Here is a 27,030-nt window from a genome sequence, read left to right as displayed (position 1 = left end):
GGTCTGGATTAATTAGGTAAATTATATAAAAAATAAGCCATGACATTACAACAGGGCTTACTTTTTAGCAGTCTCATAATTACCTTTCCAATTAAAAAGAAGTATAACAACATATTTTTTAAACTACAGGGTGATTATAGTATAAAAAATGGAGACATTTTGTACAATCATGCACCATACCAAATATGCTACAAGTTGCTTATTAACCAAACATCTCCAAGCCTGTCAAGATGACACAGACTAAGAAAATAAAAACAAAAGCCCCCAAATACCTCACAATATATTCATATCCTCGTTGATAGGAGCCTCTTTCAAAGCTTGCAGCTGAAAGAGGCACAATTTGTTCTGCTCTCACTAGTTTCAATGTGTCATAAAAAGCTGTGATATCTCTTTTTTTAGCTGATAACAACAACTGTCCCAGTCTGACACTCCATGTTGTTGATTTTCCATCTGAAAAGCAAATGATGAGTCAAAGATTACCATGGTAGCTGAGTCCAAGAACAAGCTTCATTTGATAAAATGGTCAGTGGAAAAACTGAACAGGTGATTACATTCTACTTTGAACAACTGAGCAAAGCAAAATAAACAGGTTGAAAGATGAATTAGGGATGTTTCTTAGTTATTTAGGTCTGAATACTTATGATACATTAAAACTGTTTAAAATATTTTGTTGATTTAACTAAATTGGTTTGAAATACTATAAATATCAGGGTCTACACCTTTATACCTATGTGTCTTAAGACTCATCCTGCCCACCATCAAAGATCTAGAGTCCTCTCACCATCAAAAGACCTCTAATAACCATCATGGTTTTCACTGAATCTAAGAATCAAACTGTATTTTTAAAATTCTTTTATTTTATTTTTTATCTTATTTTTTTGCCAGAGCACTGCTCAGCTTTGGCTTATGGTGGTGCAGGGCATTGAACGTGGGACTTCGAAGCTTCAGGTATGAGAGTCTGTTTGCATAGCTATTATGCTATCTACCCCTGCCCAACTGTTTGTATTTTTAGGAACTCGTTTCCAATATTTTTAACCTAACTGTATGTTAGCTGTCTGGCCCAGGCAAAAATTAGTAAAGTCACGGGCCCCTTAGAATATACCTAAAATAGACTTCCTAGCTTCTCTCAACATGAAGACTTCAATCTCATCTGCTATACTCTTACAGAAGCCAAACTTCCCATCTTCTGCACCCCATAGAGATCTTTGGTTCATACTCCCAGAAGGATAAAGAATAGGGAAACTTCCAATGGAGGGGATGGGAATTGTTCCTCTCTAATCCCATGATCTTGTTGATTATTATTAAATCACTAAAAAAAAAAAAAAAAATTACCTGCTGCCAAATAGTTTTCCACTAAATCCCACTGTGACAATTTCCAAGCTGCTTCCACTCTGTATGTATTTAATTCATCTGTCCATTCAGACCTATTAAACCAATATCAACTTAATTTGTATCTATTTACATTTGAACTGTCAGTTAGAGATTTTTTTCATTAGTTTAAATGATTTCTAAAAAATTATTTATTGTATTTTGTAGTTAGATACAAAATAATCATCTCAGGGCCAGGTGGTGGCACACCTGGTTGAGTGCACATGTTAACACATGCAAGGACCAGGGTTCGAGCCCCTGGTCCTCACCTGCAGAGAGAAAGCTTCATGATTGGTAAAGCAGGACTGCAGGTGTCTCTTTGTCCTTCTCCCTCTCTATCTTCAACTCCCCCACTCAATTTCTTTCTATCTCTATCCAATAATAAATAAAATTAAAAATAAATCTCTAGACAACCCCCCCAAATTTTAATCTTTCCACTTCCAACAAATTTTTTTTTCACTAGTCAGTACTGGTAGACCCATTTTAACATTCCATTCTTTGACAAACTAAATTGTGCCACATATTACAACAGAATTAATTACACATGCAGTTACGAGATTGATATAAATAAAGGGAGAAAAAAGAGCTAACTGAACATAAATTACAAATTAGCTACCTATATTATATATCTATCTCTTTGGGAGTATCTGTCTGAACCTAACCAAGAGGTAAAATCTAGAAGGTTCTTATCTTAAAGCAAGTCTAATTCAAGGGTCCCTTTTTGGACAGAGGATTGATTATTAGTGTTAAGTCAAATAAAGAAAAAGAAAATATTTTTACTGTTTATCTTCAGTATTAAGATACTATAAAAATATATAGTTATATTAGCAGTGATTATGTTAATCTGATTAGTAATTAAAAATTACTCATTCCAATACAATAGCAAAAGATCATTCTTTTAAAAAATATTACCTGTTAGCATGCACTCCATTCACCTGAGTGATTACAGTAGACAGCTGACCAAGACCTAACATGGACTTCACTACACCATGGTAATGAATGATCTACAAGTTTAAAGACATTTAAAATAGCAATTGTGAGTTCAAATACATTCTGGTAACTTAAAAACAGTTTAGCTGATACTCATTAAAAATGCGATTTATTTTATTGAGTCTCTCTATTTCGTTTTGGCCATTAGGGCTATCACTGTGCCTATACTATAATCCAATACTCCTACTAGAGGCCTTTATTTTTATCTTTTTTCTGTATTTTCTAATAGAGATAGCGAAGGATACATAGGGAGAGGCAAAGAGATACCTGCAGCACTGCTCCATCATTCCTGAAGCTTCTCTCCTATAGGTAGGAACTGGGGTGGGGGGACTTGACCCTGCGTCCTTGCAAATAGCAATATATGTGTTCTACTTGTGCTCCACTATCCAGTCCTTAATCTATCATTTTAGCTTTAGCAAATGATTTGCTGGTTATAGGATAGTTCTCTCTACCAATGCCCTAAACATAGCTGAGTTTTGGGGTTTTTTAGCAACCTTAAAAAAAAAAAAACTTACATTTACTTTTTTCTATATTTAATTTAATTAGGTTCAAAGCAAACAACAGCAACAGGTACTGAAAAAAATGTTTTCAAAGACTAAGCCATTATTTCTCACATAAAAATTAAAATTCAAAAATCATAATGTCATTAGAAAGGATTTTGTTGCTCTCTGTGTTTCTCTCTGTATCACCTTGCTCATTAAAATAAAATAGGGTTGTGGAAAAGGATTCTGTACTCTAATAACTAATTTAAATTAGATCATGCAATGTCTTTAAAACTTAAAATATGATTGTGAAAAATTTGTGAAAAAAGGTTCAGGGTCTGGGTGGCAGCAAACCTGGTTGAGCATACATGCTAGAATGTTCACGTCCCCAGTTCCCACCTGCAGGAGCAATAGTTTCACAAGCAGTGAAGCAGGGCTGCAGGTGTCTCCCTCTCTCTCTTTTCCTTTCTATCTTTCCGTTCTTCTCAATTTCTTTGTCCTTATCAAATAAATAAATAGTTTTTTTATTTCTTTATGGGGAGACTGTTTTACAGTTAACAGTAAATATAATAGTTTGTACATGCATAACATTTCTCAGTTTTCTACATAACAATACAACCCCCACTAGGTCCTCTCTGCCATCATGAACTCTCCACACACACAGACAAACACTCCAGAGTCTTTTACTGTGGTGCAGTGCACTAAATAAATATTTTAAAAAGAAGCAGAAGAAAGGTCCTATACATTAAATTCCTGAGTAAATGAATATATCAAATATTTAAAAATACAGTAGCATTAGAAAGTCAAAGCCAAGATTATAAATCAGTGATTGTAACCTCCTTTCCTGTCCCAATGATCTGTGTAGCAAACATATTGTCATTTATAATTATAGCTCAGTGGTTCTTTTTACAATTTACTTATTTCTTATGAGAAAGAAGGGTAAGAGAGAGAACCAGAGCATCACTCTGGCACAAGAGATGCTAGAGATCAAACTTGGGATCCCATGCTTGGGAGTCTAATGCTAGATGCACTATTCTATTTCCAACTAGCTAGCTCAGTGGTTCTAACTACTGAGAACCATTTCAAATTCATGGATGGCGGCAGGGGGCATATGAAATCTGAAATTTCTAGACTGCACAAACTTGCTATTTATAAAATTAATGAATGTCTTATACATTTTCCCCCCACCAGTTTTTGCTAGGGCTTTGAGCATGCATGATCCTACCACTCCTAGCAGATTTTTTGTTTTTATTTTTTAGATAAAGAAGGCAAAAGGCAGAGAAAGACAAAAAGAAGAAAGGGAAAGAAACCATTACACTGCCCCACCATTTGTGAAGCTTTCCCTTTACATGGTGCTCCCATGTGGTGGCTAGGAGTTGGAACCTTGGACCTCATGCATAGCAAAGTGTGCACTTTACTGGGTGAACTTGTCTTATACTTGAAAAGCAAGCTAAAAATATGTAAATTTTAGAATAAATATATCCAAAAATGAATCTCAATAATTTGAGGAATCCTAAAAAGGTAATAGTGTTAGCACTAAGATTTCTACAGTACCTAGTTCAGAATTATTTCCATGTATTTTCTTACCTGGTCTGGTTCTAGCTGAATAGCTCTGTCATAACATGCAGTGGCATCCCTCAGTAAACCGATGCTTTCATGTTCAAGGATCTGCTCTTTCAACGAAGGTTCTGCCTTTCGAATAGCACTTACTCCTGCCACTCCATCTGGCTCATGCATAGCAGCATATAATTTCTTTATTCAACCATTAAACAATGATCAGATGAGAAAAACACATAATAACTATAAAAGCACCAGCTTATGTTTAAATTCTCACATGAGAATTATTTCATAAAGTGTTATGTGTTTCAAAGCAAACTCACAGTGACATTACAAACTCATTCCCAGGCATACTATCATAACATTATTATTCTATAATTACATTATATTATATATTATTATATTATATAATCATATTACTCTATAAACTTGCATTACTAACTGACATTGATAAGTAGAGTTATAAAGAACTCAACATCATAAGTTCTTTTTCAATCCAATTTATAATAAATTATGTTGAGTATAGCTTAAAAGTAGTTATATTTCAAAAAGCATTTTAATATGGGGCTAGGGAGACCAGAGTCCTTCTATATTTAGACAAAGAAGAACTAGCAAATAGAGAGAAACAAGTATAGTTTGAAGAAACATGGAGAATGTGGCATCACGAAAGGTATGGGAGAAAAAGCAAATGGCTTATTTAGAAATGAGTGGACAATGATTTTTAAAAAAAAAATGAGGGCTAGGAAATACTGGATTAGACCAAAATCCCAGGTTCAATCCCCTGCGCCATCATAAGCTAGAGCTGAGTAGGGCTCTGGTTAAAAAAAAAACAAAAAAACCTAAATTTGACATGATTGAGGTAACACTAATTTGTGGTAACACTGACTTTCTTAGCAAAAGTAGTACTAGCAAAATGGAGAAAAATGTCTTGGAATAGAGAAAGAATAAGTGGGAATGAAGATGTGATAATGATGATGAATAGTGGTGAATGATCTATTTCTAATCCACTGCCTATAATTTTCTTGAGGACAGAAATGGCCTACCTGTCCTGAATCATAGCCCTTTCAAGCCCATTCTCCATGAGTCCTAAAGCACTTACTTCAATAGCTCAAATCATCTAAGAATCTTGGACAACTTAAAAGATCCTCTATAGGAGATCCAAAAGGTTAACAAACATGAAAAACTGCTCCAGGTCGCTGATTGTCAGAGAAATGCAAATAAAGACAACATTGAGATACCACCTCACTCCTGTGAGAATGACATACATCACAAAGGACAGCAGCAACAAATGCTGGAGAGGCTGTGGGGACAGAGGAACCCTTCTACACTGCATGGTGGGAATGTAAATTGGTCCAGCCTCTCTGGAGAGCAGACTGGAGAACTCTCACAAGGCTAGACATGGACCTTCCATATGACCCAGTAATTCTTCTCCTGGGGATATACCCCAAGGACTCTATAACACCCAGCCAAAAAGATATGTGTACACCTATGTTCATAGCAGCACAATTCATAATAGCTAAAACCTGGAAGCAACCCAGGTGCCCAACAACAGATGAGTGGCTGTGGTATATATACACAATGGAATACTATACAGTTATTAAGAACAATGAACCCACCTTCTCTGACCCATATTGGATGGAGCTAGAAGGAATTATGTTAAGTGAGCTAAGTCAGAAAGATAAAGGTGAGTATGGGATGATCCCACTCATCAACAGAAGTTGAGAAAGAACAGAAAAGGAAACTAAAAGCAGGATCTGATTAAATCGAGAGTAGGGCACCAAAGTAAAAACCCTGTGGTGGTGGGGGAGGGTGGACATTCGGCTTCTTGGGGTAGCGGAGGGGGGCGCGGGGAGGGGGGGAGGGAACATAGTCTTTTGGTGGTGGGAATGGTGTCTATGTACACTCCTATTAAATTGTAGTCATATAAATCACTATTTAATATGAGAGGGGAAAAATTGACTATATGTCTCAAACTTTTTAAAACACAGACCAAGTCATTTTAATACATAGGCTGAGTCTTTGATATGTTGACTCTCTCAAAAGCCTACACCAGGGAGAACAGAAGCAACCAGTGGCACAGCTATATACAAGATGTTGGGTATTGTACAGCAAATCCTAACAAAGGGACTTTTCAAAGTTAACCCAATTACCAAATAATGTGATGATAATAATTATCCATTGTCTTCTTGAACCCTAAAACTGCAGGAACCTCACATTTCCACTATAAAGCTATAGAGCTTCCACTATTTCCCCCAGTCCTGGAACCTTAGGATGGGGTGCACTTTCCTGCATGCTTCTCTCAATTCATATAAAATAATATTGCATCCGCCGCTCACAACCTAATCAATGCAACGAGTGCCACCCCAGCATGCTTCACTTCAGACTTTGTCCAGAGACTTCAGGTGTGGAATGACAACCCTTCAGCTTCATTACTCAGGTAACACCGTTCCTTTCATAGTATTCTCTAATTCCATTCCAGGTGGATCATTTCCTAACAAAGTCCCAAAACCTAGATATAGACCAGGTCCCCTGAGATAGAGCATATGTTCACACGTATCCATAAACTAGGGCAAAATATATACCTGGAAGCAAAAGTACACAATAGTCTGGAGTGAGTACCCCCCAAACACTTCATCTGCACTATTCCAGCCTTTAGGTCCATGATTGGTCAACAATTTGTTTGGCTTTGTATGTTAACTCTCTTTTCAGCCACCAGGTTCTAGATGCCAGCAGGATGCTGACCAGACTTCCCCGGACAGACAACCCCACCAAAATGTCCTGGAGCTCCGCTTCCCCAGAGACCCACCCTAGTAGGGAAAGAGAGAGGCAGGCTGGGAGTATGGATCGACCAGTCAATGCCCATGTTCAGTGGGGACACAATTACAGAAGCCAGACCTTCCACTTTCTGCAACCCACAATGACCTTGGGTGCATACTCCCAGAGGGATAAAGAATAGGAAAGCTATCAGGGGATGGGATGGGATATAGAGGTCTGGTGGTGGGAACTGTGTGGAGTTGTACCCTTCCTATCCTACGGTTTTGTTAATTTCTCCTTTTTAAAATAAATAAATAAATAAAAAAGATCCTCTATATTTCCATTTCTATATTTCTGTCTTATATTTCTGTTTCTCTGCCATTCTAAAATTTCCTTTGTTCTTTAGAATACACCATGCACATTCACAATTCCATAAGAATGTTTTTTCTTGAAATGTCTTGGCTTCTCTTACCCATCTATCATTCATTTTTAAGAGTCAGCTTAGATTTCATCTCCTAAAAGTCCTAACTGACCATTTGCTCACCCACTCCCCTCTCCCATCCCACCCTACAAAGTAATTGGATAAATTCCTCAAGACAGATAGCATAATGGTTATGCAAAGAGAATTTTATGCCTGAGGCTCCAAAGTCCCAAATTCGATCCCCCACACCATCATAAGCTAGAGCTGAGCAGTGCTCTGGTAAAAGAAAAAAAAAAATTACTCAGGACATACCTCTATCACTGTATCACACAGATATTTATCTAACCATAGAGTCTATACAACTAAAGTGTCTATAAATATCTAGTGCTTAGCCCATCATAAAATATTCAATAAAAATAAACAAAAAAGACTGGCAATGTAAGATACCGTTGCTAAATTCATTAATTTCAAACCTGTAAAAATCCCAGATGTTCTTGAATATTTTGTTTCTTTTCTGTAATAAATGATTCAAAGTGCATTACAGCTCTTGTGTATGCTTTGGAGCGAAAGGAAGCTACAGCCAGGGTATCCTGAGGTATGAGGTCTAGAAAACGAGATACACTCTGATAGTCTTCATAATCCACAGTAGATGCTAGATAAATGAACAAAAAGATAACTGAGTAATTAAAGATGTATAATATGAAATATAAAAGCTTCAATTTCAATTTATTTTAAATTTAATCACTTTCACTAAATTAATTTAAATGTCAGCATATATTATTTAGAATAAATAACAAACTAGTTAAAAAAGAGGCAAGTATATGCATTCCCAAATACATGAACAAGAGAAATGTAACCAAACTGAGGACTATGTAAGTGAAGAAAATGTTTTTTTAAATTATTTTTTAATTACCTTTATTTATTTGATAGACAGAAATTGAGAGGAAGGGGGAGGTAGAGAGGGTGAGAGAGAGACACCTGTAGCACTGCTTCACCACTTGTGAAACTTTCCCCTTGCAGGTGGGGATAGGGGCTTAAACCCAGGTCCTTGCACATTGTAATATTTGCACTCAACCAGTTATGCCACCACCCACTCCTGAAGAAGAGGTTTTTAAGAACTGATACACATTTTTTTCATTTAGACTCAAACTCTAGGGGAAATCAAATGATATCCACTTAATGTCCTACTTGATCATGAAGAAGTAATTAATTGATACTAGGATTTTTACAACTATAAATCTCTGGTCACTATCCAGATCCAGTAGAGTAAGGATCCCCATCCCAGGTGAAGAACAAATTGAATAAAATACAGAGGAGTATCAACCATAACGACTTATCAAGAAAAAAATTCTAGGGAAAAAAAATACAAGAAAACTGTAAAACTGCAAAAAAACTAGCTATGCTAACTGAAGTAATAAGATCAATGGAAGAAAATCCCAACAAAATTGAAGGCAGTATGAGAAAACCCCTAACAGAAATCACAAAATTAGAAATGTAGTAGCTGAACTAAAAAAAAAATACAGCAGAGGGGCTCAACAGTAGAAAAACAAAACCAAAAGTAGAACAACTAAGCTCAAAGATAAGGTGGAGGAAACCATCAAATGACCAGAAATAGAGGAATGACATTTGTATCTTAGAAATCCTAGGAGATGGGGGGAGGGGAGGGGAGAAAATTCTAATTTGAAGAAATATAAACTAAGGATATCCCTAAACTGAGCAAGCATACAGACACACATAGCCATGAAACTAAAAGAGTTCCAAGCAAAATAAACACAAAAAGATACATATTGAGACACATTACAATAAAAATGCCAAAGATCAAAGCCAAAGAGAATCCTAAACATTGCAGGAAAAAACCACAGACACGTGTAATGGAATTCCCATAAATTTCCCAACATAAACTCAAAAAAGTCTGAAAGGAATGACACAGTATTGGGTTGTGGGAACAGTCATAATGTATTTTTGTATGAAAAATACACATCATGACTATTCTGACAACCCAATATATTAAATGTGTTGAATGGAAAGATCAAGGAAGGGAGAATAAGAATTTCAAGAGAAGTTTTCTACTATAAATTCACTGTTCTAACTGTAAAAAGCTCATCTTGCAAAGAAAAAGGTATGTAAGAAAGTATAGGTCTTTTAAGAACTAACACTTAAATTTCAAAACTGATAAAAGAGCTAAGTGGGTAAAAATTAAGAGAAGAAAAGAAATACAACTTACGACTTACCCATTGGTTGTGTCTTATCTTTGTGTTTGCTTTGTGGAAATTTCTCAGTATTTAGTGCCTGAAGCTTGTGTCTTGCCCATTGTGTGAGATGGTCAAGCATGGAGAATACAGTCTGTGTACTAAGCTGACACAGGTCAGAAGCACTGTCTTGTGTTCTTACAGTATGCTGATCATCATGCTTCAGAACTGCCATAATTTCTGCATAAACCTAAGAAGATACCATTGCATAGTTATAGTTAACAGCGTACCTATATAATATGACTTTACTACTACTACTTGACATATATATATAAGATCAATAATTATCAGAAAACAATATCCATTAGGAAGAAATCCCACAACAGATTAATATTTTTTTAATTTATAATTAAGCCAATACAATGTTACTGGAGAAAGATGATCTGAAAAAAGAAATATGAAAGAAACACAAAAGTAGGGAGTCGGGCTGTAGCACAGCGGGTTAAGCGCAGGTGGCGCAAAGCACAAGGACCGGCATAAGGATCCCAGTTTGAACCCCGGCTCCCCACCTGCCGGAGAGTCGCTTCACAGGCGGTGAAGCAGGTCTGCAGGTGTCTATCTTTTTCTCCCCCTCTCTGTCTACCCCTCCTCTCTCTGTTTCTCTCTGTCCTAACCAACAACGATGACAGCAACAATAATAACTACAACAATAAAACAACAAGGGCAACAAAAGGGAATAAATAAATAAAATTTAAAAATATATTTAAAAAAAATTTTTTTTAAAAAAACACAAAAGTAAACATTAAAATCTTATTCTAGAAGCCTAGGAAGGGATTAGCATGGTCCAAGTGGTAGAGTGATGCATTTTTTTAAATTAATTTATTTATTCCCTTTTGTTGCCCTTGTTTTATTGTTGTAGTTATTGTTGTTGTTGTTGCTGGATAGGACAGAGAGAAATGGAGAGAGGAGGGGAAGACAGAGAGGGGGAGAGAAAGACACCTGCAGACCTGCTTCACCACCTGTGAAGCGACTCTCCTGCAGGTGGGGAGCCGGAGGCTTGAACCAGGATCCTTGCTCCAGTCCTTGCGCTTTGCGCCACCTGTACTTAACCCTCTGCACTACCACCGGACTCCCTTAGAGTGATGCCTTCTATGAGTGAGGCCCTGGGCTCAATCTCCAGCACCACACAGGAGCATTATGGATAGCACCAATAACTTAAATGAGCAGAGCTTCATGGGTAAGAGAACAGGGTTTGCGCTCTCTCTCTCTCTCTCTCTCTGTCTCTCCTCTAAAAAAAGTCAGAAACAGAAGGATGAATATTAGATGATCTCACTCTCAGGCAGAAGTTGAAAAACAAGATCAGAAGAGAAAACACAAGTAGAACTTGAACTGGAATTGGTGTATTACACCAAAGTAAAAGCCTCTGGGGTGAACTGGGTGGAGAATACAGGTCCAAAAAGGATGACAGAGGACCTAGTTGGGGTTGTATTGTTATGTGGAAAACTGGGAAATGTTATGCATGTACAAACTATTGTATTTACTGTTGAATGTAAAATATTAATTCCCCAATAAAGAAATTAAAAAAAAAGAATTTTGCAAACATTTATACATGCATATACATACATATATATTCATCTACCTCCCTTGCAAATACAGTCACTCTAATACTAGTCAGAATTGGAGAAATGATTAGGAAAAAAACAAATAAAATGTTATCTCTCACCTCCTGCTGATCTTCTTGATTACAACCCAACAAGACATAGACTAGAATATGTGGGAGAAGGTAGATGGTCACCTTGAAATCATGCTTCATCATAATGCTACAGCAAGTGAAGATTTTACTGGCAAGCTCATGCCGAACCTGTAAAGTCAAATGGTTTATGGAAAATAAGCCATTTTATAGGTTCTATTCCTGGAATAACTGCCAATACATGTGAGATTAGGCATTCTCTAATGGAGAGGGGAATATACATGCAAGTAAGGAGGAGTTTAATTCATTACCTTTCCAAGCATTGTAAATATGGTCATGTACTTGAACTGCTGAGACTCCTTAGAGACAGTGTAACTATTTGGGCTATCAACCGTCACTGTATATATAGTCTTCTCAGCTCACAATTCATTTTACTTTTTAAAAAATATTTTGTGTACTTACTGGATAAAAACAGAAAAACTGATGGGGAAATGGGAGATAGAAACTGACAAAGACAAAGAAACACCTGCAACAATGCTTTACCACTTGTGATGCATCCTGCCTGCAAGTGGGAACCTGGGGCTTTAAACCAAGTCCTTGTGTATGATAACATGTGCACTCAATTAGGTATGCAACCACCTGATTTCCACACATCATTTTAAATGTAGCATGTTTCTTTACAAATTAACTTCCCTAACTAGAGTATATATTTACTTAGCCCCGCCAGATATTCGTCGGGATGCGGCATCATCTAAGTTCATTTCCCACGTCTACACTCGACCGGACCTGCCAATATACGCGGATATCTTCGCCCACCCTGCTCAACGCTTGACGTCTCGTCACCCAATCTGGTCCCCTATGCCTACACTGAACTTCTCTGTTCCAGTCTCTTGGAAACAGAGTTGGCAGTCAGCTGAGGTAAAGAACAAACACCTCATCTCAGACCCCTGCAAGCGTCAACCCGGCTTTGACCTAGCACGTTATGATTGGGCCCTCCTCAATCGCTATCAAACAGGCCATGGCCGGTGCGCTGCTATGTTCCATCGCTGGGGAGCCAGAGAGGACCCGAACTGCCCCTGCGGCTACAGACAGACTATGACCCACATAGTCAATGACTGCCACCTCTCCAGATTCAAAGGAGGTCTCGAAACTTTACATCAGGCTCAACCTGACGCTGTTGACTGGCTACGGAAGAAGGGCAAACGCTAGAAGAAGAAGATTTACTTAGCTAACATTAAATGTAGTGCATTAATTCCTTGATCTTGTAGATGACTTACAGTAATCAACTAGAATGCTTTAGGAAAGCACATTAAATGTAAGACTCACATTTTTAGATGTAATGAATAGCACTTAACTATGGGGGAAAAAAACCTAAAGAAATAAAACATTAACTACATGTGAATATAGTCAAATTTTATTGATATGCTCTTTTAATTAATATTTATGTTCTCTTTCAAACCTTTAAAAGTTTTTTCTTCAAATATAATTAACATTTAAAAAGCTAAAAAATATTCTAAATATTAATTTAATAGCATTCTACATTTCACAGTATACTTTCAAATGTTCATTAAAAATGAAGACACTTCTTAAAATTATTATATACAAATGATCATAATAGTTCATGCAATAGTTAATAGATACATGTATTAAAAACAAAAGTTGTGAATTTTATACATAACTTATTGAACATTTTTTGAAGAGTGTCTCTTGTGTACAAAGCATGCAAAAATAATATTAGGAGAATATCAGAAATATGCCACTACTTTTTTCTTTTCCTTTTTTTTTTTTAATTTTTAAAAATTTTATTTATAAAAAGGAAATACTGACAAAAATCATAGGATAAGAGGGGTACAACTCCACATGATTCCCACTACCAGAACTCTGTATCCCATCTCTTCCCGATAGCTTTCCTATTCTTTTTCTTTTTATATGTATTTATTTTCCCTTTTTGTTGCTCTTGTTGTTTTTCATTGTTGTTGTTGTTGTCGTCGTTAGGACAAAGAGAAATGGAGAGAGGAGGGGAAGACAGAGAGGGGGAGAGAAAGATAGACACCTGCAGACCTGCTTCACCGCCTGTGAAGCGACTACACTGCAGGTGGGGAGCCGGGGCTCTAACCGGGATCCTTATGCCAGTCCTTGGGCTTTGCATCACCTGTGCTTAACCTGCTGCACTACCGCCTGACTCCCAGCTTTCCTATTCTTTAATCCTCTGGGAGTATAGACCGATGGTCATTGTGGGTACCAGAGCACTTCTCAGTTCTGGCTTATGGTGGTGCAGGAGACTGAACCTGGAACTTTGGAGCCTGAAGTATGAGAGTCTGTCTGCATAACTATTATGCTATCTACTACTGCCCTCTATTTTTTCCATGCAATTTCAAGTTCTTATTTAAAAAAAAAAAGTTCAGCTGTATTCTCATTTAGAAGTAGCCTTAAGAGGAAAATGTATGCTTTTATTACATAAAACCTTCTCAGTTTATTAAAAAAAAAAAAAAAAAAAAAAAAAACTCTAGGAAACAATTATAACTTTTTAAACAGTATTTTACCATGTAAATTGGACATAATGTAACAGACATTTTTGTTGTTGTTAACAGGGCTTCACCACTCTGGGTTGACTTTCAGACAGAGAGAAACAGAAAAACAGAGGGAGAAGGGAAAACACCACAGCACAGAAGCTCCCCATAGTGTGCAGTGGAGGCTGGGCCCAGGACTAAGTTGCAAGCATGACAAAGCAGGCACTGTTCCAAGCCACCTATCTTGCCAACCCAATGTAACAGACACTTTGCAAACATACTAAGACCACAGTGATTTGCTTAATAAGACAATTACCTTTTTACCCAGAAGTTACTGCTAATAACAACAGAAAGTGTTACCCTCTATCAGTGAATACTTTCTACAGAAATTTATTTTTATATACTTGTTTATTTAATAGGACAGAGAGAAACTGAGAGGCAAAGGTGATAGAGACACCTGCAACGCTGCTTTACTGCTTGTGAAGCTTTCCCCTTCAGGTGGAGATGGGGGACTTGAACTTGAGTTGTTACACATGGTAATGTATGCAGAAACTGGGTAGACTACCACTGAGCACCTCTATAGAAATTTCTATCACTATGAGCACAAATATGTCAATGTCTCCTGGTGCTTTATGTTTAAACAAGTATTCTCATTTACTTTACAATTTTTGTACCATTAACAAATTCTGAAGAGTTCTCTTACCTTTGTTATAAGATAGCCTGCCCAAGATGCTGACCACTCTGCAAAGTTAGTACCTAGTTTACTTAAGTAAATTGGCTTCTTTACTCCAGAACAATCTGTTGACTTCTGTGAACTTTTGTATCTGTAATTTTGAGAAATTGCTTATTAAAATCACATATAGTCATCTGTCAACTTTAGTAAAGAAAGTATAAGGAACTACATCAATTCCTTATATGATTAGGCTATTACTACATTGCTACTGCACTGATAGTAGAAGAATCACTGAACTGTTTATGATTAGTGTAACTTCATATTTTTAGTCTCCAATTTTGCTGGACCTCTCTACACTGCCCCTAAATTTTCTAAGTCTGCTTCATAATAGTCTCTTCTGTTTTCCACAGTAATAATTTCAACCCATCACTAATCTCATATGAAACAATTTATCCAAGGTAACATATCTATTAAGCATGTAACCTAGAGCACATAAAATTATACTTTCCATTTTTTTGTGATTTTCATAGCAAAACCATTAGGTTTTTCTTAAAAAACAGAAAATTGTTTTATGATTGTAGAAGGAGAAAATAACTTCATGATGAGAAACTGGGATGGCTGAAAATCTCTAATCTCTAGTTAGGGTTAATAAAAACTTTGGGACTAGCTTTAAACTCTTACATTACTAATTCTACTCAAATAAAAGCACACTGTTTCAAAGCAGTATTTCAGTCCTTCAAATTTAATTAATTCATGTTTAAACTTAGAGAATTTCACAAAGAATAGACTGTATGTCTCATACTGACAAGTTTATAAGCATAAATCACAGTGGAAAATGCAGTTAAAGCACTTATACTGACAGAAATATTAAAATGACATTAAACTTATAACATTATAAACAACTGTATGAAAATCGTTTTAATGAGTTTACAGACCTAGTATGTTGATGAGGTTCCAGTATTTCCCGAACATGCTCAGGAAACCTTTTCCACAACTGGTAACCTGGGCCATCAGTCTGCATCTCTCTACAGTCATAAATAGAAAGCAACTCCTACAAATACATATGTTGCATTTGTAAATCCACAATGAATCAAATAAACCTTTAGATTCATGAGCAATACTCTGTATAGTTATAAAAATACACAGAAAAATAACTATAGAATTTTGGAGTTGCAATCTTGCTTAAAATATATTTCAAGTAGAAAGACCTAAAAAGACATCATAAAGTTCATAATGAAATAGTTTCTACTTAGACTTAGATACCCTCCTCATTTCCCTCACTCACTCCAAAGCTAACCTTATCAAAGTAAGAACTACAAAAGCTGAATAAGGACAAGAGACTGGCATACTTTAATGGTGGCTCTTTAGTCATTATCAGGCCACCCCATCAGCTGGGGCCCTAGTTGGGGAGTCCTGAGATTCCCAAACAGACATGATGGGCCTTGAATAAATCCCTCTCTCCATTGTTACCAGTCATCTCTATCAGGAACAACACAACAGACGCCTTTGTGGGCCCCCATAGGACCTTGCCCTCAACCTGGATCAACAACGGTAGAGAATGTTCCATCCTCTGAAGGGAGGCTGGACAACATACTCTATGCTACACCTAAGGAAGATGGGTCCTGAAATTGGGGCAGCTTGGAACATTCCTAGACATGACCACAGAATGTGAGCTCAGATCTACAGGGATGCAGAGGTCACATAGGCTCCTAAGCTGAAAATGAGTCCCAGATCACATCAAATCGATGGGGTTTACAGTCAATAATATTTATACACCTTTCCCATATTTAGGAGCCACTCTCTTCCCTGATCCAGCTTTCTGGTCCTTTTTCCAGCCATGACATTATCTCCCTAGAAAATAAATTGGATCCACCCACATATAAGATGTCAGGCTCAGGATGACAGTTTGGTGGCAAGTTAAAATGTACTGACACACGACATCAACAACAACAATAACTACAACAATAAAACAAGGGCAACAAAAGGGGATCAATATTTTAAAAATTAAAAAAAAAAAAAGGAGTCGGGCAGTAGCGCAGTGGGTTAAGCACATGTGGAACAAAGTGCAAGGACTGGCATAAGGATCCTAGTTGGAGCTCCCAGCTCCCCACCTGCAGGGGAGTCACTTCACAAGCGGTGAAGCAGGTCTGCAGTTGTCTTTCTCTTCCCCACTCTATCTTCCCCTCCTCTCTCCGTTTCTCTCTGTCCTATCCAACAATGACAACATCAACAACAACAATAACTACAACAATAAAACAAGAAGGGCAACAAAAGGGAATAAATAAATATTAAATTTAAAAATAAAATGTACTGACATTTTGTGGAGGTGTACCCTCAATTATCTTTTTAATTAAGGAATGTTGATTCCTTCAATACAATGATCTAACTGAAGTTGAGAAATATATTTAACATACTACAACAATTTATTAAATGATGACATATTCATAATGAATATTAAGTATTAAGTTATTAATAAATTAGGTCTATATACTAACATAAAAACAGGCTATCAAAAGAAAATCAAGCTATAGAATATATCATAAATAATACAATGTCCTTTGTTGATTAAAAAAACAAAAATTTTAAATACTTACAAATATCTGGTACAAGGATATATTTCTATATTATTCAAAACTATTACTATGAACTTGTATTATTTTGATAAAGAAAGTGACAGTGAAAAGTAAGTTTCCAAAGTATACCTTTTGTAACTTTCTTACCAAAATTTAATAATATAAGATCAACAATGACCAGTGCACTCATACCTGAATGGCATATGCAGCTGAATCCTGAGCACGGCTATTATCTGCATATGCAAGGTAAGCTCTTGTCAGTTCCATCAATAATCCATAGGCAAAATTTGAATCTTCAACTCCAGTCTCAATAAAAATAAGGAAAAAAAAACATTCAAGGATAATTTGTAGAAATGTTCTTAAATTGTACCAAGTCTCCCATGATTAATTTAACTCAGTTGCATAAATGAATCCAACTTAGAAAAGGAAAGGGGGAAATTCAAACTAAGTTGAGTACTAACACTAAAATGAAACCAGCAACTGAAAAGTCAAATCTAAGACATTTGCAGCGATTTATAAAGTATATTAAAATGATCAACTCTGGGGATAAGGCTGTAGCACAGCAAGTTAAGCGTACATGGCACGAAGCAAGGACCAGCATAAGGATCCCGGTTCAAGCCCTGGCTCCCCATTGGCAGAGGAGTTGCTTCACAGGCGGTGAAACAGGTCTGCAGGTGTCTCTCTTTCTCTCCCACTCTGTCTTCCCCTCCTCTCTCCATTTCTCTCTGTCCTATCCAACAATGATGACATCAACAACAACAATAATAATACAACAATAAAACAAGGACAACAAAAGGGAAAATAATAAAAATTTTTTTAAATGAACAACTTTTATATAGCTCTAGCATTTTTTTAACTCTTAGCAAGAAAATTACATGTACCATATCACCTAAACTATGACCCTAGTGGTTTATTATTATTATTATTCTATTTTCTTTCTCTTTCTTTGCTCAGTGTCTACATGACAATAACACTTTCTGGTGGCTATTTTTCCCTTTTATTTTTTTTTAATTTAATTTTATTTATTTATTCCCTTTTGTTGCCCTTGTTGTTTTATTGTTGTAGTTATTATTGATGTCGTTGTTGTTGGATAGGACAGAGAGAAATGGAGAGAGGAGGGGAAGACAGAGAGGGAGAGAGAAAGACAGACACCTGCAGACCTGCTTCACCGCCTGTGAAGGGACCTGCCTGCAGGTAGGGAGCCGGGGGCTCGAACCAGGATCCTGATGCTGGTCCTTGAGCTTAGCGCCACCTGGGCAAACGCTAGAAGAAGAAGAAGCGCCACCTGCACTTAACCCGCTGCGCTACAGCCCGACTCCCCCTTTTCTTTATTTAATGGAATGAGAGATAGAAGTAAGGAAAGACAACTATAGTACTGTCCTATTGATCATGAAGCTTTTCCTCTGCAGACAGGGTAAAGGAGACCTGAACATGGGTCTTAGCACTCTTATCTTTCCTTTTTGGCTCCAGGGTTATTACTGGGGCTCAGTGCCTGCACTATGAATCCACTACTTCTGGAGGCCATTTCTTCAGTTTTATTGGACAGGACAGAGAGAAATTGAGAGGAATGGGGAGGATAATGAGAGAAAGATACCTACAGACCTGCTTCACCATTTGCCAGGGGATTGAACTGGGGTCCTCGTGCTTTGTACTATGTGTGCTTAACCCAGTGCACGAGCTCACTACCCCCAGTCTTAGCACTCTTGAACTTAGAATCTATACACATGGCAAATGTGTAGATTTCAGAGTGTGATTCAACATTAGTTCTCTGTAACAACACTTGAGTAATAATATCAGAGATATTTTAATTATTAAACAGTACTATTTTAAGAATTAAAAGTTTTTAAGTTTTTTGTCATAATTGGGTTAAGGAGTTTTTTTCAAAAGAGTATAGCATACTACATTGGGCTCTAACTTTACTCGCTTTTAACTAGACTCGACAGTGCTGTGAAGGAATAAATCCAGAAGCTAGTAAACCCACAAGTCTTATAGCTGATGCTAAGGACCATCTAACAGACTAATTAGTTCTCTATAAATAGAATAAAAAAACTCCAAGAGGACAGGGGATTCTTCTTGCCATTTCAAATAACCAGTACTTACCACAAATGTTAAATCTTTTCCTTGAGTTTTAGTTGTTGAGAAATCTAGTCGACCTGGATCTATTGCTCCCAACTGCCCTAAACATTCCCCACAGAGCAACCGAGCTTGAGAGTTTGCATCTTGACAACCTTTCAAAAGTACTGCTACCAATTGTGAGATAACAGGCTCCACTGTTTCACTGTCTGTTGCATATTTTATCAGTTTTTCCTAAAATAAAAGTAGAGAGAAAATGCATAAACTACAAACTAGAAAGTTTAAGTATTAAGGAACATTCCTAATAAGAAAACTTAAATATTAAAATATTTCCTTTGTTTCAATGATTATTTCTTTGTGTCACTTCCTAATTTGTGCGTCCTACTCCTCATTATTTATAGATTTTATAGCTTTTTTTCAAAGAGCCAGAATTTCAGTTCTTGGGGGCCGGGCAGTAGTAGCGCAGTGGGCTAAGCGCACATGGCGTGAAGCACAAGGATCAGTGTAAGGATCCCAGTTCAAGCCCCGGGCTCCCCACCTGCAGGGGAGTCGCTTCACAAGCAGAGAAGGAGATCTGCAGGTGTCTATCTTTCTCTCCCCCTCTCTGTCTTCCCCTCCTCTCTCGATTTCTCTCTTTCCTATCCAACAACAATGATAAATAAGGGCAACAAAAGAGGGAAATAAATAAAAATTTAAAAAAGATTTAAAGAAAAGAATTTTAGCTTTTTTTTACTCTAAATCATTGATTTCTGGTTTTATTTTATTATTTTCATCCTATTCTCAAAAATTTTTATTAAGATATACTCTATACTCACATACTATAAATTCACTACTATAAATTATAAAAAATGAATGATCAAAAGGTATAGTACATTTACAACTGTCATAATGATCTAACCACAGGATAGTTTTACCAATCCAAATGAAAATGCACTAATTAGCAATTATTCTTATAGCAACTTTATGTGTATAGAATGTATATTTTTCTATTGTATTGTGAACCTTTCATAGTGTTTATATGTAGTAACAGTATGGATTTTGTAGTAGCTAGCAAGATTCCTAGTTCATAATTCTACTCTGTCATTATAGTAAAACAGATTTCTTTTATAAGTTTTTTTTCCTCCCTTAAGGGTTGGGAAGTTGGTAGAGGAATGAGAATTTGGAATTATCTTTGATTGAATATATTTCTTTTTATTTCTGAAATAAAAAGGAAGCTTAAAAATTTAGCCTCATTAAAACAGTCAAAATTACTGAAATGTTATATAACAAAGATTGGTAAGGAATTCTATGAAAAGATTAATATAAGCTACTGCTACACATAAATCCTCCTACAGGTAGATGCTATAGACTAAAATAGAATCAACAAATAATGAACTATCAAAACAAAACCAAAAAAAAAAAAAAAAAAAAACACCCAAAACCACAATTTATGGCATTCAGCCTTAAGATGCATCTTACGGTTTTCTGATTCTTTCTTTTTATTATTATTATTTTTTAACCAGAGCACTGCTCTGCTCTGGCTTATGGTGGTGCGGGGGATTGAACCTGGGACTTTAGAGTCTCGGGCATGAGAGTCTCTTTGCATAACCATTATGCTATCTACCCTCCGCAGTTTTCTGATTCTAAGTCAGATCTGATAATCTAGGTAACATAAAAGTCAATTCTTTCTTTGAGTCTACTAAATTTCAAATAAATATGACAAGTATGTCTTCTCTTCTTTAAACTTCCAACTTTTATTTCCTACGGCTCTTTCTTTTTAGATAAGATAGACCTAGAGACAGATACCACAGCCCCAAAGCTTTCTTGACTTCAGTGGGTGGGGGCTAGGCTAGAACCTGGGTTGTAGACTAGATAAAAGCATCACACTATCCAAGTGAGCTATCTTGCGGGCCCTCTGTGGTTTTTAAACAGAAATACCTGATTTTTATACAGAATTTCCTTCAAGCTTGTGAGAGCATGAATGCGAACATCCACATTTTCATGCTGAATTGCTTTCATGGATAGCTGAAGAGTTGTCTGAAGATCAGTAGTCTCAGAAGTCTCCTATATAGAGCATAGATATAGCTTATCAATGAACTATTTTGGGCATTATATTAGAATTTAAAGCAATAAAAAATAATTTTTGTCTCTTCCTCTGATAGTATGTCTTTTTTTTTTTTTTTTTTTTAATTTTCAGGGCAAAGAATTTCATCCTTTTTGTTTCGACCAAAGCACTGCTCAGTCCTAATGATGCCTGGGGTTAAATATAGGGCCTCTTCCCATGCAAGTCCTGTGTGTTATCACTGCAATACCTCATTGACTCAGAAGAAATGTCATTCTAAATTTTTTAGACCTGGAGAAAAATATCATTCCAGTTAAATATTTTATTTATCTAAAATAAATGCTTCTTGATAAGAAATACATTTCCTGGTCCTTATTCTAACCATGACATCATCTCCCCAGACAATAACTTGGATCCACTGGCCTATCAGATTTCAGGCTCAGGGGGAAAAAAAAAAAAAAAATATATATATATATATATATATATATATATATATATATATATATATATATAGTATAGCCACAGGCCCTTTGGAATATAACTAAAATATGCCTACTAGCTATCTACAAAATGGAGCCCCCTCCAACTCTTCCTCTGCACTATTCCAGCCTCTAGGTTCATGATTGGTTAACAATTTGTGTGGCTTTGTATGTTAACTCTCTTTTCAACCACCAGGTTCCAGATGATGCCAACCAGGCTTCCCTGGACAGACAACCCCACCAAAATGTCCTGGAGCTCTGCTTCCCCAGAGCCCTTCCCCACTACGGCAAGAAAGAGAGACAGGCTGGGAGTGTGAATCCGCCTGTCAATACCCATGTTCAGTGGGGAAGCAATTATAGAGGCCAGACCTTCCACCTTCTGCATCCCACAATGATCTTGGGTCCGTACTCCCAGAGGGATAAAGAATAGGAAAGCTATCAGGGGAGGGGAGGGGATACGGAGTTCTGGTGGTGGGAATTGTGTGAAGTTGTACCCCTCTTATCCTATGGTTTTGTCAATGTTTCCTTTTTATAAATAATTTTTATTAAGTAATACATTCCTTTTGTATTTGTATGACAGTCTAGTCTTCAACCAGGTACAGATTATGTAATAATTTACTTCTTACATTGATTTCTTACTTTATGACTGTGATGACTGATTCATTTAAAATAAAAAGGAAATAAGTCCAACAAGGGCAACAAAAAAAGGAAAATAAATAAAAACTTTAAAAAAAAAAAAAAAAAGGAAATAAGTCTTCAGACCCACCCTTGGATCTATACACCTATCACTGACTCTGCTCTCAAGTAACCCACTTTCTGTCATAAAATTGCATGAAATCAATTTCTATAATTTTAGAGAATTCACTGAAATTCAAGATGATTAAAGTACAATTAATTCCCCTCTGTAGAAATAAGTCAGATCTGACATGTGCATATCATGCCTTATAGCGTAACTAAAATCTTCCTACAACTTTTTATTTGTTTAGCCAGAGCATGCAGATATCATAGCTTCTTTTTTTGAGGTCTCTAGTTAACTGATCTAGCCACAGAATAGTTTTATCAACCAAAAAAGGAAACTACACTAATAAGCAATTATTCTTATAGCAACTTTATGTGTGCAGAAAATATATTTTTTCATTATATTGTAAACATTTCATAGTGTTTATATGTAATAACAGTATTTAAAAAAAATATTTATTCTCTTTTGTTGCCCTTGTTTTATTGTTGTATTCATTATTGTTATTGTCGTTGTTGGATAGGACAGAGTGAAATGGAGAGAGGAGGGGAAGACAGAGAGGGGGAGAACAAGCTGCTTGTGAAGCAACTCCCCTGCAGGTGAGGAGCCGGGGGGTCTCGTTATGCAGGTCCTTGCGCTTTGCACCATGTGTGCTTAACCCACTGCACTACCGCCCAACTCCCAACAGTAAGGATTTTGTAGTAACTAGCAAGATTCCTAGTTCTTAATTCCTAGTTCATAACTGACATAGTAGAGGCAAAGAACTGTCTCTTTTAAGTTATGCAATTGTATCTTTGATCTTAATGTTAACATTTTCTCTTTGGAATGTACCCCTAGAAATTATTCTAAAGAATCTCTCTCTATTTGGCATTGGAACTCAGGAAGGATTTCTATATCATAATCCCCTAAATAAAAAAAATATATATCTAAACCCCCCCAAAAATTAAAATACCTTTCTGTATTCCTGTAAAACAGCTTTTATCTTTTCTAATTCTTGATGATCAGGTAAAAAATATATTTCATGAAGGAAATCTTGCACAGCATCCCTAATAGAAGAAAAAGAGTTATAGGCAGATAAATAATTAAGCAGACCAAAATTAAAGTAAACTTAACTCACTCTAAAGTTCTGATTACTGACATGCAAAGTATTCTTAGTCATGTCTAGGATACTTAGCTAATTAACAGTGACAAGTAAGAAGGTATAAAAAAAAATCACCCTATGGCAGCCTAGTAAATAGGCATCCCTGAATAAATTACACTCCTTGGTATATGCAACAATGTAGAGTCACTTCCTCTTCATTCTGGGATCAGTTCGTGACTTGGAAATAAAAGAGGTATAGTGCCAGTCTGAGGTCTAAGTGTTAAAAAGCTCTGGCATTCTGTGTTCATTGGCATCCAATATGTAAAGGCTACATGGAAAGAGGCTCTGAGACTACACAGAAATAGGGAAAAGCCCAGTCACATTATACCTGTTGGGTGATTGAACCTAACCACATTATAAAACTGAGTAAATTAAAACAGGCACTGTTTTAAGACACTAGGCTTGAGAATATAAGACAGCAATAGATTACCAAACCCAAGCTCAAAACACAAATTCTCACAAAGAAATATAGCAAAATATTAATAATATTTTATTGAGGTTATAATTTATATATGCTTCAAATACTTAGTCTCTCTGGGTTCAAGTAAGTATTTCTAAATTCTAGCTTCTCATAAACAAATGTTATCTCTATTAAAAAATTTTAATCAATAAAATGTAGTTTTAATTCATACAAAAAAATACTATTATGTGTTATTATGCCATAGATATTGAAGATGTAATTAAATAGAAAGTTAAAATAATTTTTCCACTAAGGGAGCTACAAATCTTTTATTCAACAATGAGTAGAAGAAATAGTAAAGATATAACACTTGTATAATAATGCAAAAAGTATTTAAAAATCTAGCTCAGTGTTTATATTGTATTATATAAAATATTTTAAGTATTTTAACTGAAAAAAAAACATTAATCTTTTCTGCTTTTCATCTCTACTTTCTCCATGACTGAGCAGTTATTAGAATGACACATATGGATCATTTTTCATTTCATGAAAAAATAGTACTTAAATGCTAACTTTTCAGAAGCAAAAGAACTATAACTACAAATATAAACACAAAGTACAAAATATATGTGTGTGTAGTTAAATGTATATAGGAAGTTGTTCAGGACTGACAAACCAGTCCAAGTTGGGGTCTGAAGCTGGGGTGGAAGGGGGAGAAAGCAGTGATATATGTCCTTAGAGCAGCAATCTGGATTGCCTACACACTGTGTATTATTATTTTTTTTTGGCGGCGGAGGGGGAGAATTAAGAAATAAGAAATGGCCAGATTTTAGAAAGTCTCAAATGTTAAGATAAGCAAGTTAGAACTGATCAATTAGGATATGGAGAACCACTATATGTTAGAAAGATTCAGACTAAGAGCTTTTAAATATAAACAATATGAAGAAATGTGATTTAAAAAAAATTTATGGGAAAGGTGGTCCGGGAGGTGGCGCAGTAGATAGGGCATTGGACTCTCAAGCATGAGGTCCTAAATTCAATCCCTGGTAGCATATGTACCAGAGTGATGTCTGGTTCTTTCTCTCTCCTATCATTTCTCATTAATCAATAAATAAAATCTTTTAAAAAAAACTTAAAGGAAAGGAGGTAAGGAAGAAGCCTAATAAGGGAGTTGGGTGGTAGCGCAGTAGTTTAAGCACACATGGCGCAAGAAGGCTAATAAAAGGAACAAGGTTTCAAGGTTGGGAGTTTGGATGGACATGCCAACACCCATGTGTCCAGTACAGAACCAACTACAGATGCCAGACTTTCAATCTTCTGCACCATAATGATCCTGGGTCCATACTCCCAGAGGGATGAAGAATAGGAGAGCTTTCAAAGGAGGGAGTAGGATACAGAACTCTGGTGGTGGGAACCATGTGGAATTGTACCCCTCTTATCCTATGGTCTTGTCAAACATCATTAAATAAGGAAAAAAAAAAAAAAAGAAAGAGAGCAGGGTTTCAACCTGGTAAGCTATTGCAAAAAAAGTCAACATCTCTCCTAACCATTCTCAAGCTATTCAACTGTCTGCCTTTTAAGTGTGAGGAAAAGTAAATATAGTCTCACCTCTTAAAAAACTACTATGACATAATTTCGAATTACTGGCCCACTAATAAGCTTTAAGTATAATTCCAGAGGAAGCAGTGCCACAACTGGAATACAACCAGTTCACTATGTATTAATGTAAAGCATATCAGTTATTTTTTGGGTTTTGGTAGACTTTAAATAGAAAAGAATATGAATAGTCCCAAATTACCAAGTTATCCTAATACTATGAAACATAAGGAAACAGTAATTAAAAGTTGACATCTGTATTACTAATTTCAATGATAAGAAATACCTGTTTTCAATGATGAGGTAGTGAAATATAGCTGCAGTTTCTTTAGGCTGGATATATATGAGAGGTAGCAAAGCTACTATTACATGACTGAGAAGTGAACCTAGGTAAGCATGATCCAGACAACGAACAAAGCAGTCCCAAGCTCTACATGATAAAACAAACAAAAGATATGATTTGTTTATTATGTATAAGGGTCTAGCAAAGAGTTATCAGCTAAACAATGACAGATACAAGCAAGAAGGATACAAAGCAGTTAATCAGATGGAATAGAATAGTACTACATACTCTAACAGGATTCCTTCCTTCCTTCCTTCCTCCCTCCCTCCCTCTCTTCTTTCCTTCCTTCCTTCCTTTCGCCAGAGCACTGCTCAGCTCTGCCTTATGATGGTGCAAGGGACTGAATCTGAGACTTCTGAGGTCCTGAATTCAATCTCCAGCACTTACTCTAAGAAGGGAGGAGAGTTATAAAAAATTAGTAAAAAGGGCAGGGGTAGATAGCATAATGTTATGCAAAGAGACTCATGCCTGAGGCTCTAAAATCCCAGGTTCAATCCCCCATACCACCATAAGCCAGAGCTGAGCAGTGCTTTGGTTAAAAAATAAATAAATAAAGTAAAATAATTAATTAATTTAAAAAAACGTAAAAACTGATACCTGTAGGGACCAGAAATGGAAGTTAGATTTTGAGTGAAATTTGTTAAACAAACTGAAATCCTGGTCAATGCAGGTATTTTACATGATCTTTAAGTTAATTAAAGTGGGTGAAAAAAGTAACTTCTAAAATGTTTAAGTGAACTAAAACTAACTGAATATTAAAAGTGATGGGACATGCACACAGAAAAGAATTGTTTCACCTTTAAAGTAACTTAAAATGACTTTAAAACAAAATATTCTGACTGCATATCTCGGAAAAGTTATAGTCCAAGGACAACAGAAGATTTCTTTTTTTTGCCTCCAGGGTTCTCTCTGGGGCTTGGTATCTGCATTATCAATCCATTGTTCCTGGAGGCCATTTTTGTTGCCCTTGTTATTATTGTTACTGCTGTTGTCACTGTTAGATAGGACAGAGAG

General features: G+C 36.2%; 1 protein-coding gene across 3 annotated transcripts in view; it reads right to left on the bottom strand.

Moving 5' to 3' along the window:
- ATR (ATR serine/threonine kinase) overlaps window positions 1–27,030 on the bottom strand; it is a 92,719-nt gene that overhangs the window by 34,265 nt on the left and 31,424 nt on the right. For all 3 annotated transcript variants that reach the window (XM_007524067.2, XM_060197562.1, XM_060197561.1), the window contains exons 19-32: window positions 25,960–26,103; window positions 23,489–23,582; window positions 21,198–21,323; window positions 19,308–19,514; window positions 17,400–17,513; window positions 15,570–15,685; window positions 14,665–14,785; window positions 11,485–11,622; window positions 9,804–10,011; window positions 8,046–8,224; window positions 4,428–4,592; window positions 2,281–2,372; window positions 1,333–1,424; window positions 273–450 (exon numbers count right to left, since the gene is read on the bottom strand). In XM_007524067.2, the coding sequence (XP_007524129.2) occupies window positions 273–450; window positions 1,333–1,424; window positions 2,281–2,372; window positions 4,428–4,592; window positions 8,046–8,224; window positions 9,804–10,011; window positions 11,485–11,622; window positions 14,665–14,785; window positions 15,570–15,685; window positions 17,400–17,513; window positions 19,308–19,514; window positions 21,198–21,323; window positions 23,489–23,582; window positions 25,960–26,103 (1,974 nt within the window). The remainder of the gene's footprint in view (window positions 1–272; window positions 451–1,332; window positions 1,425–2,280; window positions 2,373–4,427; window positions 4,593–8,045; window positions 8,225–9,803; window positions 10,012–11,484; window positions 11,623–14,664; window positions 14,786–15,569; window positions 15,686–17,399; window positions 17,514–19,307; window positions 19,515–21,197; window positions 21,324–23,488; window positions 23,583–25,959; window positions 26,104–27,030) is intronic.

The sequence above is a fragment of the Erinaceus europaeus genome, chromosome 9, assembly GCF_950295315.1.
Source record: "Erinaceus europaeus chromosome 9, mEriEur2.1, whole genome shotgun sequence".
NCBI classification, from domain to species: Eukaryota; Metazoa; Chordata; class Mammalia; order Eulipotyphla; family Erinaceidae; genus Erinaceus; species Erinaceus europaeus.
This window is presented reverse-complemented; position numbering and strand designations above follow the sequence as displayed.